Source organism: Nannospalax galili, unplaced genomic scaffold, assembly GCF_000622305.1.
Source record: "Nannospalax galili isolate Female #2095 unplaced genomic scaffold, S.galili_v1.0 scaffold693, whole genome shotgun sequence".
Classification (NCBI taxonomy): domain Eukaryota; kingdom Metazoa; phylum Chordata; class Mammalia; order Rodentia; family Spalacidae; genus Nannospalax; species Nannospalax galili.
Window position 1 is genome coordinate 16,499 of NW_008332653.1, and position 13,497 is coordinate 29,995.

The 13,497-nt window shown below is 41.0% G+C and overlaps 1 protein-coding gene across 1 annotated transcript in view; it reads left to right on the forward strand.

The window, feature by feature from the left end:
- Chd1l (chromodomain helicase DNA binding protein 1 like) overlaps nt 1-13,497 on the forward strand; it is a gene marked incomplete at its 5' end in the record, with an annotated part of 47,579 nt that overhangs the window by 10,545 nt on the left and 23,537 nt on the right. Inside the window, 6 exon segments of the mRNA XM_017796752.2 lie at nt 1,348-1,510; nt 4,568-4,723; nt 5,351-5,443; nt 6,755-6,851; nt 9,253-9,326; nt 10,398-10,508. Coding sequence (XP_017652241.2) covers nt 1,348-1,510; nt 4,568-4,723; nt 5,351-5,443; nt 6,755-6,851; nt 9,253-9,326; nt 10,398-10,508 — 694 coding nt within the window.

Genomic DNA, 13,497 nt, shown 5'->3' on the forward strand with positions numbered 1-13,497 from the left:
CAAAGCTTATGAAGTGCTGAAAAGACAAATTGTCTTTGGATCTTTTTTACCCAGCTATAAGATTTGGTGCTAGAATGGACACTACATCAAATCAACAACTTAACTGGTATCATAGGAAAAGCTGATTATCAGGAATGGCCCCTTTGGTTACCTTGTGGCCTTGTGTTCTTGATCTCGTCAGCTCTTTGCTAGAACATACCCTGCAAATTGTGGTTATTGCATGCTTTGAAAAAGAAAGTCAGTCCCCAGAGTTGTCATAACTTGAAAAACATTGTCTGATAGGCAGAGTCGGCATAAATGGGCAGATACTGGGCATTTTAAAAAGAGACAAAAGAAGAAAACTAAAAAAAAAATGTTTAAATAAATTTTAATTAATTATATATTTATTACTTTATAAAAGCACTGTCTTCTGATCCCTCCCTAGACAAAATCTAGAGAGACAAGAAAAGGAAAAGTCCCCAGTAGCCCTACTTCTACATTAACACTTGATATATGTACGTGCTGCTGTATTCTGTGCTGTGTGTGAGTGTACACAATCACCTACATGAGTATTTTAAAAATAAAAACATTGTTTTAAACATAAAATATGCATATGTATGTATGCCTGTGTCTGTCTGTGGATGTACTCACTGTATTTTGTGTATGTATGTAACATGCATCTGTAGGATATGCATTCTTATTTTGCTACATTAGTTCTGATGGTCTAAGTTCTTGTTAATGTCATTTCAGAGGTTGACAGTCCTTGGTCTAATATCTTTTGTTATTATTTTTGTTTTGAGCAGAGCAAACAGAGTTACTAAGGAAAAATGAGAAGCAGCTCCTGAGAGTGGGAGGGGTTCCAAGGAGGAAGGCCTTATTATTGTTTGTCTTAGCCTTTTATTATAAATTATAAGTATTTAGTTACTGATAAGAAGTTTCTTGTTCTTGTTTTTATCATGTGTTTCCAAAAATTTAAATAAGTCTTTTCCATTTGGGGCGGTGTGTAACAGGATGTCCGGAAACATCCAAAAGTCTTGATATACCATAAAGCTTTCCAAAAAGGCATTGTTGTAGTACAGATCTTGTTTCTTGCCTGTAGTGGAGAGGCCTGACGCTATAGCTTTTGGCTTCTCAAAGTGCATGCCCACATGCGTGCCTGTCTGTGGCAACATAATAATTTAAATAGCAGTAACCTTATTGAATACGATCATAAAGCAATGTTACTTGCATCCTTACGATACTGTGTAGGATTATCATCCCCTTTTTATAGTTGAACTGTAGTTATTTCCTTCATTAAACAGAGCATACCTCTTGGTGCTGAACCTTCAGGGTGGGGATTTTTAATGTTTTTTTCTTTGTATGCTTCAGTTCTCAGTGGTCTTCTGCCTCCTGCTCACTGGAACTCCCATCCAGAACAGCCTCCGGGAGCTCTACGCGCTCCTCAGTGTTGTGGAGCCTGATGTCTTCAACAAGGAGCAGGTGGAAGATTTTGTTCAACGTTACCAGGCTATTGAGAAAGAATCCAAATCAGGCAGGTTCCTTTGTTATAAGTCATCCCCAAGAGGTGTTGGCCCAGAAGCTGCCCTTGTGTATAGCAGTTTGAGGTAGAAAGAAAGAGGGGTAATACCAGAACATACCTTCCAGGGAGGGGAAGAGCCACAGACAGAAGGCAGATGCTGGATGCCTGTGTATCTTCATTGGTCTGCTGTTCATGACTCTCTTGCTTTTTGTTAAATGATTCAACAGTGGGGATTATTTAGCTCAGTTTTGTAAGTAGAAAAGTGTATATTGTAGTCCCAAACCATTGTTCAGTGTTCTGTAACACTAAAAGCCAGTGTCTGAGGTGACTGGGAAGTAGAAATGAGAAAGAGAAGGTGGTCATGTGATGGCAGCTTTCTCTCACACCTTTGCCATTCTGCCTTGTGGAATTATCTGAATGTCCCTGTGATGTCACCCTAGGATGGTCAGGCAGTCTAATGATTTCATATGTAAGTGTGAGCTGGAGAGGCTTCTCCCAAAGAAATCCCCATACCGCAGGCTAAAGATTTCCTGGGGCACCTGCTCTAGTTATTCCTGTGGGTAGAGTTGCCAGACATGTAGAGGACATCTGGTCAGTTATTATATGAGCATGAGTGTATTAAATTGCTCTCCACTGGGAACAAAAGAACTTCAAGGAAATATGATTATTAGTAAGAATCAAGTTTTAAGTGTTCCCAGTTCTTGGATTAAGCACCAGTAATAGTTCAAGAAGGAGTTGAGATGAAGAACCCAGTGAAAGAAGAAATGAAGATGGCCTTCCCCTTGGACTGGAGAGATGGCTGTGTGGTTAAGAGCACTTGCTACTCTTGCAGAGGACCTGACTTCAGTTTCCAGCACCCACATCAGGCAGCTCACAACCACGTTTAACTCCAGTTCTAGGGGATCTGAGGCCTCTGACCTCTGGGAGCACTTGAACTCATGTGCACAGACATACACACATACACAGAATTAAAATAATAAATCTTTTTTGAGAGAGAAACCCACTTCAGGTGGCACAGCAGAAATTTCTGACTTTGTGATGTAGTGAAAGCAATGCATATTCAGTAGAAATTGCATTGAGCTTTGAATTTCTGTTGGCACGTAGTATTCTGTGGGTTTGATTCATGTATACAGTGGGTTGTGATCAATTCAGGTAATTAGCATATCATCAGTTAAACTGTTATTATTTCTTTATTATGGTGAATGCCCTCAGATGTTTTCTTCTACCAGAATTCATTATATACATATATGAAATTGTCCAAGAAGAAAACTCATATAAAAATACTCTCTTCTAACTCCTTTGAACTATATAACACATTATTGTTAAATGTATTAAAGTGCTCAATGAGTAATCATTAGGAAAATGCAAATCAAAACCACAATGATTCACCACCTCACCCCAATGAAATGGCTGTTACCAAAAGGCAAAAAAACGCCAGTGATGATGTGGAAAAAGAGAAACATGTACACTAATGGGCGAGTATAAATTTGTGCAACCATAGTGGAAAAGAGGACTAAGGTGCATCAGAAAGCTAAAAATGCAAGCCGGGTGTGGTGCTGTGTGCCTTTAATTGCAGCACTTGGGAGGCAGAGGCAGATGGATGTTTGTGAGTTTGAGGCCAGCCTGGTCTACATAGGGAATTCCAGGCCAGTCAGGACTACATAGTGAGACCTTGTCTCCAAGAAAAAAATAAAAAGCTAAAAATGCATCTAGCATACAATATAACAATCTCACTGTTGGGTTCATGTCCAAAGAAAATGAAACCTTAGCCACATGTAGCACTGTTCATAGTAGTCAGGATATGAAGCTAAGTGAAATGCCCACCAACAGATGACTAGATAAAGATAATATGGTACATATGTACAATGGGATACTATTCAGCCCTAAAACCTATGAGTTTTGATCCTTTCCCTCAATAGGAATATGTCATAAGGTTTTTCTTTTTTTAAATTTTAATTATATTTATTTATTTTATACGTATGAGTTATTGCCTGCATGAGTGTGCCCATGTCGTGCAGTGCCCAAGGAGGTCAGGAAAAGGGATTGGATCCCTGGAACTGGACAGTTGTTAGCTGCCATGTGGGATCGAACCTGGGTCGTTTGTAAGAGCAGTCAGTGCTCTTAACCACTGAGCCATTTCTCTAGCCCAAGGTTTTCTTTTGTCATGCTGGGCTATACCAGTGCTCAGAGCTCCCCAATGAACTATGAGAGTAAGTGATACCTCATAGTGCCCCATGTTGCCAGAATTGTTTGACTACAGCTATCAAATTATATGAAACATTCAGCATTCTTTTTAAAATTTATTTATTATTTTTTTAGTTTTATGTGTATGAGTGTATTGCCTACATGTGTGTAAGTGCACCTGTGTCATGCAACGCCTGCAGAGGTGAGAAGAGGGCATCAGATCCCCTGGAACTAGAGTTAGGATGGTTGTTAGCCACCATGTGGTATTGAGAATGGAACCCAAGTCCTCTGCAAGAATTGTCATTGCACTTAACCACTGAGCTATCTCTCCAGCCCCCTAAAATTCAGCACTTTTTAAACTTAGTTTTACATTTATTTACCGTATGTGCATGTGTGTATATGTACATACACATATGCCGAGGCGCATGTATGGAGGTCAGAGGACAAATTTCGGGCATTTCTCCTTCTACTCTGTGGGTTCTGGGGGTTGAACTTAGATTGGCAGTCTTGGCAGCAAGCACCTTAATGTACTGAGTAACCCCTCAGCACTTTTTTTTTTAAGTAAAATGTCTTTCTGTTAACTTAGTTTGCCCAACTGTAGACTATATAAGTACTAAAAGCACTTTTAAAGTAGACTGGGATGTAATAATGTTTGATATGTTATGTATATTAAATGCATTTTTCAGCTAATGACATTTTCAGTTTGTGATAGGTTCATAGGAGCATAGCCCTGTTCAAAATCCAGGAGCATCTGTAATATGAAAAAAAATTACTATCCTGATGCAGAACACAGAGTTAATAAGAAAATGAGAAATAAAAATAACAACTATATAATTTTCAGTTGTTTAATGTCTTGAATCCACACTCTAATTTTTTCTTACGCAGCAAGTGAACTACATAGACTGTTGCAGCCATTTCTCCTGAGGCGAGTGAAAGCCGAGGTGGCCACGGAGCTTCCCAAGAAGACAGAAGTAGTAATGTACCATGGCATGTCAGCATTGCAGAAAAAATACTACAAGGCCATTTTGATGAAAGACCTGGGTAATCAAGGGGATGCACCCATTGAAAAACTGAATGAGTGTGATTTCATGCAGGAAGTACCTTATAATCACACCCTCTAACAGGAACGAGGGGTGAAGTCTTAGATTCTGAGTGGGTCTCAGGTCAGCTGCAGTGGCACTGAAGCAGAGGACCTAATCATGGCTCAGGATTGGTTGGTACAATCACAAAGTTTCCCTTTTGCTCTCCCTATTTTCCTTAGCACTTTTAAGTGCCCTAGTCCTGCCTTTTGTCATCCCATTCTGCAGAACTTTGTCGGATCAGTTTCACTGGGAGGAACTGGGAGTGAGAAGGGAGAGCAGGAGTTTGGATTTCCATTTGTTCCTTGACTCCAAAACAGTTCGAGAAGGAAATTTAGAATTTTGATAATAGAATAATAAAGTTCTGCTAAGTTCAGCTTATACCTTAGTTTAGTGTTCCTTTTTTAAAAAAGTATCGGTTAAGAAAATTTCATACAGATAATACTATTAATTCTTAATGCAGTTCAGTACAGTTTGGGAAGTTAATACGGGTTTGAATCATACATGATGAAACGTGTGTCAGGTCGTGGAAACATGACGGGGAGGCTGGTTTGCTAGTCTGTTTGTCTTCCCTTGTCTAACTTTTCAGATGCATTTGAAAATGAGATAGCAAAAAAAGTCAAGCTTCAGAACATCTTAACCCAGCTTCGGAAGTGTGTGGATCACCCGTATTTGTTTGATGGTGAGGCAGTACGCTTTCTCCCTATATGTTAATATTTTTTTACTTTTGTAATTTTTCAATTTTTTGACAACTTCATACACAAGCCCTGTTTCTTCATGTTATTTTTATTAATGGTCTTAACGGCCAAAACCAGCAAGAAGATGTATCTAACAAATTGTTCGTATTCACATTTAAACGTCTCCCTAATAGCCTTTTAGATTATGGTTTTCTTTTTTAACCAAAACCCAGTCATATATTCTTCTTCATATTTGTTCTCTTTATTCTTCTAGAAGCTAGAAATGTTCTGAAGATTTTTTCCTTAACTTTTTTCTCGTGATAGGGTGATTTTAGAGAATAAAGCCAAAGGCTTTGTAGAGTGTCATAGTCTGAGCATTTCTTCACGATTAGATTTTCTGTTGTTTAGAATCTACTAGTCAGCCCTTTACTCTGTGTCAGGTTCACCAGTGACCTCCATGGCTGTCCAAGTTCGTAGTTCAGTTAACCCCTCGGAAACCTTTGGCCCAGTTGTCGTTCCTTTTTGCAGGCCTCTCACTCTCCTTGTCTTGTTTCTCCCGCCATGTCTGTAGCCGTCTGTCCCTTCCCCTTGGTCTTACTCAGTTCTGTAAGTTTCTCCTAAGTCCTGCTGTAGGCCTCGGCCTATGAATTTACTGTTTTTGTTTTTGTTTTTTTCCTTTTCACTGAAGCTGAGACTTTTAAATACACTCTGACTGGAAGCCCGTGGAGCAGTTTCACAACCTCTGGTCACAGAGATCTCAGTATAGAAAGGACTAGCTACAGTCGGTTTAAGGGAATCTTAATGCTGTGAACTGTATAAAATTTTCACAGAATCTTAATTAGATGCACATTAGCGCTTTTTGTTTGTTCAGTTGGTTTTTTGTTTGTTTGCTTCAAGGGGGAGGGATATTAGGCACATGCAGATCATAAAGGAAGCCCTCTAGGTCATTCTGACTGCTACCCCATACCTTAGGGGCTGTACATTTTATTTGCTTCCCAGGAGAGCCTCAGGACTCCAGTTTTGGATTTCCTTGACCATTACCATGCTTTAGTTTCCTGAAGGGTGGGGTTTGCTCCTCAGGTCTGCACTCATTAGGCTTTTGGAGTATGCCAGGCTTTGTGATTGCAGTTAAACAGCATTGAGATTGTCCTGCACACCCATAATTATAAAATTCCTCAACCAGAGATGAACCTGGGCATGTTACCCAGTAGAAGGAACATGGGCTTTTTCACTGTAGCCCAGCAATTGGCTTTTCTCCTCGGGGAGCCTGCTCCTACTAGGGACATGTTAGCAGAAATAGGTTCTTTCTTTCCCAGGTGTGGAACCAGAGCCTTTTGAAGTTGGAGACCACCTGATTGAGGCTAGTGGGAAGCTTCACCTGCTGGACAAGCTGCTGGCATTTCTGTATTCGAGGTAGGCAGTGGGGTCCTATTTGCTGCTCTGAGCTAGTGGCCATTGAAGCCTGAGTAATAAGGAAGTGACTCATATTTTTGAGACTGATCAAGTTTTCTTTTTTCAAGACTCTGATTAAGGTTCTGCCTTCTCTGCAACTGCTCTAGCCCGTGCCCTCCTATCTTTCCCTCCCCCTTCCTTGATCATCCTTGTTACTGAATTCCTGCAGCAGTTAGGTGTCCTCTCTCTCTGATTCATCAGTATATGGTTAACCTTATCACTCCAGCCTTCTGTGGTTTCCTGTTGGCACCTTGTACTGAATTGGTACATCAGAAGGGCTCAGTAAGAATTCCTTTTTGTTACCATGTGGGCCTTGTTGTAAAAGGGAACCTGGGGACCTCTTTCCCAGAAGCATGGGTTGGGCACCAGAAGATCAGGTCTAGTGTTTGGTGCCTTGGTACCAGCTTGTACCTCATTTGCCTAGTCAATATCAAGAAGGGGGAAACTAGAAAAACCCTAGATTCTCAATTATTTCAAAGTTGTCTCTGAAGAGCTACCCCAGAAATGGGCTAAACTAACCTAAAACTTCAGATTTGGCAAAATTGTCCAACATTAGGAATATCTAAGTTAAATAATTGCACATCATGCAGTGTTTTACTGGTTCTGATATATCTGCTTGTTAGAGTTGGAGAACTCATAAATACTTTCTGCCCAACTTTTTCTTATCACAGACCCAGAAAGGGCCTGTGACTTGTCCAAGGTCACCCAGCTAGCACATGGCAGAGGTACAATTAGAATTGAGGTTCTCACTTTTAAGTTCAACTTTTTTATTTTTGGTCTTTTTGAGACAGAGTCTCCCTGTAGCCCCAGCTGGCCTGGAACTCACTGTGTAGACCAGGCTGGCCTCGAACTCACAGAGATCTGTCTACCTCTGCCTCGCAAGTGCTGGGATTAAAGGCATGGGCCACCATACCTGACGAGTTAGTTTTCTTAATGAGGATATTATTTTGACAGGATGTGCAAATTCAAAATAATGTCCAGTAGGGCTGGAGGGACAGCTCAACCATGAAAGGCTCAAGCTAACAACCAAAATAATGTCCAGTTAAAGGAACTCTAGGCTTGACTTCTTTTGTTTCTTTGCTTTTGTTTTTGCTCTTTTTTTTAAAGACAGGTTCTTGCTATGTAGCTATAGGTGGCTTGGAATTTGATATATAGACCAGGCTAGCCTTAACTTGTGGTGGTCCTCCTGCCTCTGCCTCCTAAGCGCTGATTACAGGCATGAACCACCATGTCTGGCTTCTTTGTTTTTTAAAATAGGGTATCACTTCCATTTTCGTTTTTTTTTTTTTTAATGTGTGTATGTATGTATGTATGTATGTATGTATGTATGTATGTATGTATGTGTGGGTGCCCATGAGTGTAGAGGTACATGTGTACAGGTGCATATGGAGGCCAGAGGACAATCTCAGGTATCATCCTCAGGAACACTGTTCACCACCTTTGACACCTGGCCTCTTAATGGCCTGGAGCTCAACAATTAGGCTAGATTGTTGCTCAGCAAGCCTAGAGGTCCTCCTGTCCCTACTGCCCAAGTGCTGGGATTACAAGTGCATGCCTCTGTGCCCAACCTTTTTTGTTTGTTTGTTTATTTGTTTGAGTTAGGACCTCCCTAGTTTGCTTGGAATTCACTATGTAGACCAGTTGGCCTCGATCTCACCCAATTCTTGACTTGATTCTTAATCCATAAGTTTGTCTTCTCCTTTCCTGTCTTTTCTCATCATGTATCATGGGAGATGAGGCGCCACCTGCCCCTTTTCTAAAGTGATGCATCTCAGAATTTTCACCCAGTATAGCTGTAGATGGTAGTGACTTTCTCCCCAAGTAAGGATGGCTATAGGTAACTGACTGATGCCTTCCATGTCTTGTGGTATGGGGGAAGTTGTGGGTGCACAGCACATTTAAATTTCACACTTTGCTCTGCACAGATGCATTTTTGTCCTGCTGTTGATATGAAAACTTGTATTTCTTTCAGTTGAATGAATTGACAGTCCAGTGAGAGGCTCCTTGGCTATTTCAGGACTTCTTACACCTGTGATGCATTGACACATGCCCCTGGGAATATCTCCACACTAGTTTAGGAACTGCTGCTTTGAAGGCTAGACTAACATATGGAGTTGTATTCTTTATATAAAGTAGTTAGAGTTTCTGAGACAGGCTCTAAACTATATTTACACTTATACTTTAGAATTTCATTTATTTATAAACTTGGATTCATTTGCTAAAGAAGTTTTACTTGAGGAAAATGTACCTTAAATATTACTGGAGCTGGCAGTTTCTCTTTTTTTTTTTTTTTTTTTTTTTTTTTTTTTTGGGGGAACATCCCGGTTTCATTTTGGGGGAGTAGGGTGGGATGAGATACCAGAGGCCATCGGGTTTTACTTTTCTCCCAAATGACCCAGATGTTGGATATTCTCCAAGACTACATGGACTACAGAGGTGACTCCCCTTGGCTTCTGTATTACCTCAGTCATTTGTAGATGTAATGGTCACATAGGTCCATGAAGAGTAATTGAGGTGTGGGAATGTTACACAGGAAACCATGTGGGGACATTCTTCAGAACCAAAGGCGAAAAATAAGGAGAGTGAAGTGACGTGTGAAGTGGGTAGGGAAGTATGGGCAGAAGTAAACAGCCACAGCCCCACTGGTGATGCAATCTGAGATTGGGACGGGGGAAATGATGTAGAGATGTCAAATGTATGATAGCAGTTCGGTGAGAACTTTCAGGATCGTATGTCCATCTCAACAGCTGAGCACTTACTCTGGATCAGTAGAAAGATGAATATACAGAGATCCCACAGATCATGCAGAGGAGAGAAGGGGCCAGGTATTTCTCTCTAAACCATAGGGAATGTAGGTCATTACCTGAGAACTCTGCTTAATATATAATAAAATGTATGTGTGCTAATTGAAAAAACTGTAACTTCAGTTGATCTCATACCCAGTAGTGAAGAACTATAAGCTCCAGACTTTGAAGTTTGAAACGTTAGTCCAGACTAGGCCTCTGAGCTCCACTATAGGTTCCCCAGGATGCACAGGCTGGTGCACTCTTGCACGAATGCCATTGGCACATTGTGGGTTCCCTAGAGCACAAGCAGAATTCCAGTTCATAACTCCCCTTCTGACTATGAAGCATGGTGACAGGAGGGAAATGCTCAGGCTTCATAGAAAGGGCAACACTTGGCCACCAGACAGTTTCACCTGCCCCCAGGGCTTGTATCTCATCAAACGCAGACTACCATAGAGTGGACGTTGGGGTTGCTTGGGACTGGTCAAAACTGCATATTAATTCCACTTCAACCACATGTGTTTAAAGGACTCAGAGTATGAGTGTGTTGTGTCCTTTTGTAAAATGATGAATGGTTCCCTTCATTTTCCCATGGGAATTATTAGAAGTAGGGACATATGGAAAGGGTCCAACTGACATCTTTTGGATTGGCTGATTTTTGTTGTTGTCCCAGAATCCTTGAAAAGGCGTTGAGGTTTCTCTGTTGTCTCCTCTTGTAAAGGCTACAGCTATGAGCGTGTGGATGGCTCTGTGAGAGGAGAAGAGAGGCATCTGGCCATTAAGAACTTTGGACAGCAGCCCATTTTTGTTTTCCTGCTGAGCACCAGGGCAGGTAGGCCATGTAGTTGTTGATGAAGCAGGCAAAGGGGGCTGGTTGTGTACTCTTCATCCTCCCATTAGCACATTTCCCATAATCCTCTGAAGGGTAGAGTTGCTACCTGGGAATCTAAAAGGAATCTTGAGGTCATTACTATGGTTCCTTCAGGGACTGAACTCAAGTGTTGGCCTCTAGTCACCTGCCCAAACTATGGTCTCCTCAAAGAACTGAAGCTGAAGTCTCGAGTTCTTGGAAATAATTCTCACCTACTTTGACACAGGATTGTCCTTAAAGATTTCTGATGGTTTGTGGAATGTTCTACTTATGTGCAATGGATACGGCGTCTCTTCCAACCACGAATTTGAGAAGATAACCTTTTTGCTGTTTGCTTTCTTCTAGGAGTACATCTGGAAAATTGTCACAGCTTGACAAGTATCTAGTTGTTTAAAAATGTGATTATAGTGAAAGTGCTAGCTACTTAGAATGACAGTGTCATAATGTCATAAATGTTATTTATGGCATTTGTGGTATTTTATCAGTGTGTGTAACTCTACGTACTATTAAATAATAATTCAAAATTAGTTTTTAGATGTGAAGAGACTTAGTTTATTTTTTAATTCATAATCTTAGTTTTATCATCTCATTTCTTTTAAAAACTTTTTACTTATCTTTATTTATGTGTATTTGTCTGCCTGTCTCTGTACATACCATATGTGTGCAGGTACCCATGGAAGCCAGAGAGTGTCAGATCTCCTGGAACTGGAGTTATAGGCAGTTGTGAGCCTCCCAATGTGGGTGTGGGGGTTGAACCCCAGTTTTGTGCAAGAACAGCACACACTTTTAATTGCTGAGCAGTATGCACTCTTAACCATCTCTCAGCCCCTCATATCTTATTATGAACTGAAATCCTCCTGGAATAGATGGGGAGCACAAAAGAGATACGTCTTTATCAAACAGAGATCAATATCTCAGTGAAAGGATAGTTCAGTCTTATTTAAAAAGCATTTATTAAGTGATGAGTGTGATAAAGGTACATAAAAGAAGCATTAGAGATAATCCTTGAATATAAGGAGACTATTTTGCCAGTGTATGCCTTATCTGTCTAATTAAGATAATAATACAAGATGTAATCAGATTCACTTGGCCTCACTTTCTTCCAAGGTCACCCCCTCATCTCAGCCCTTCATTTCTGTGATCATTTGTCTTCAGTAGCCTTGGAGAAATTTAAAGGGTCAGATCAAAGGTAGTATCAGTGGAAAACAGTTCCATTTGTGCTTTAAAGGTTTCCTCGTCTTCCTATGTAGAGAACAACGTTTTGTTTGAAATGCCTAAAATTAGGAAGGACAAATCCTTAGCTTTTTAAGAGTCTCATGCTCTACGCACTGAGCTATCCAGGCATCCCACGTTGCCCTCAGCTCTTTAGTTAGTCTACCCGGAGCACTCCAAGCAGGTCTTGTAGGAGCCAAAGCAGTCCTGGACATGTGTCTTCTCCAGACCTGGGCTGTCATGCTTGCATGTTTTTGCTGTAGGTCTGCATCTTCAGTTATTTAACAGGTTGCTCTCCAACATTCAGATATTTCCTGTGACTGAGTCATATTACCACCAGGTGGCAATGACAGCTCACGAATATGTCTCAGACAATTATGAACAGAGCTTATTCATAAAAATATCACCCATGAGCTGGAGTATAGCTGCCTGGCAGAGTGCTTGTGTGGTGTGTGTAAGGTCCTGGGTTCTACCCCCAGCACTGCAAAGAAAAAGAAAGAAATCTCCCTCTAAGATGAAGAGCTGCATTTAGCATTAACCGTGAGCAAGATGGCGAACAGTTTTAAATGAGGGTGTGAGTCCTAACCGCTAGACCACCAGGGATTCTGCTGCACAATTTTAAATGGAACAAGTACCTGGGAGCCTTAGAGAATAATGAATAGAAGTACAGGTTCTGGAGCTGGTGTGAGGGAACAGCCTGTGGTGCCGGCTACTTAGGAAGCTCACACAAGAGGGTTGTTTCAGCTCAGAAGTTTGAGGTCATCTTGGGCATCATGGTGAGACCCTATCTCGAAAGAATAGAAAAACTATAGTAACAACAAAAGCCCAGAATTATACCGACAGGTTCAAGAGCCAGAGCATGTGAGACTGAATCTGAGCTCTTTTGTCTTCTGCACAACTTCAAATAAGTCCTCTGACCTCTCTGTGTTTCCACTTCTATGTGAACAAGGGTAATAATAAAAAAGCAGGGTTCATAAGGTTGTGTGAAAGGGAGAAGAGTTGATATGTATATAAAATGCTCAGAGCAATTCATGGCAAACAGTAAATAAAATGTAGTAGTAGCTACTTAGACCAATAGGTAACTTAGTATCTCTCAGGAATCAGTTATTATCATCTCTTTATTCCAACTTTAATTTTATACAAAGCCTTAATTAAAATATTCCTGCCTGGCTTGTCTCAAGATCCAACTGAGAGTCATAGCCCTTCTGAGAAGCGGCCCTTAATTCAGGCTCTTGGAAGAAGCCCTGTCAGGCTTACTTGTTTCAGCAAGGATCTAATGACTTTGGCAAGAGTGAGTCTGTTCTGTACCAGTTTTCACATTAATCAAAGAGAAGGCTGTAATTGGCCTTCGTGGTTCTCTTAATTCCCGAAACCCAAGGTCCAGCCCCACCCCTTTCCTACAGCGCCAAAGAAAACCCAGAAAGTTGCTACATGAGGTGTTCTTGTCTTTGGCTTTGTTACATTGCTTTCTGTAACTGTGGATACAATTACAGAAAGACTCACTAAGGTTTTCTGCAATCAGAGGAAGGTAGTTTCCTGTTCCACCAAGGAGTGGAGGAGCACATCAGTGGAGGAGCGCATCGGCTGTCTTCTCATTAGTGTGTGTTGGGACCCTGCTACCTAGCCGTACCTTGCACCGTGGGTCATGCGCACTTCTTACTATCGCCCAGAGCAGATTCTCTCGTGTTTAGAGCTCTTCTGAAAGAGCATGCATCCTTTTTTTTTTTTTTTTTTTTTT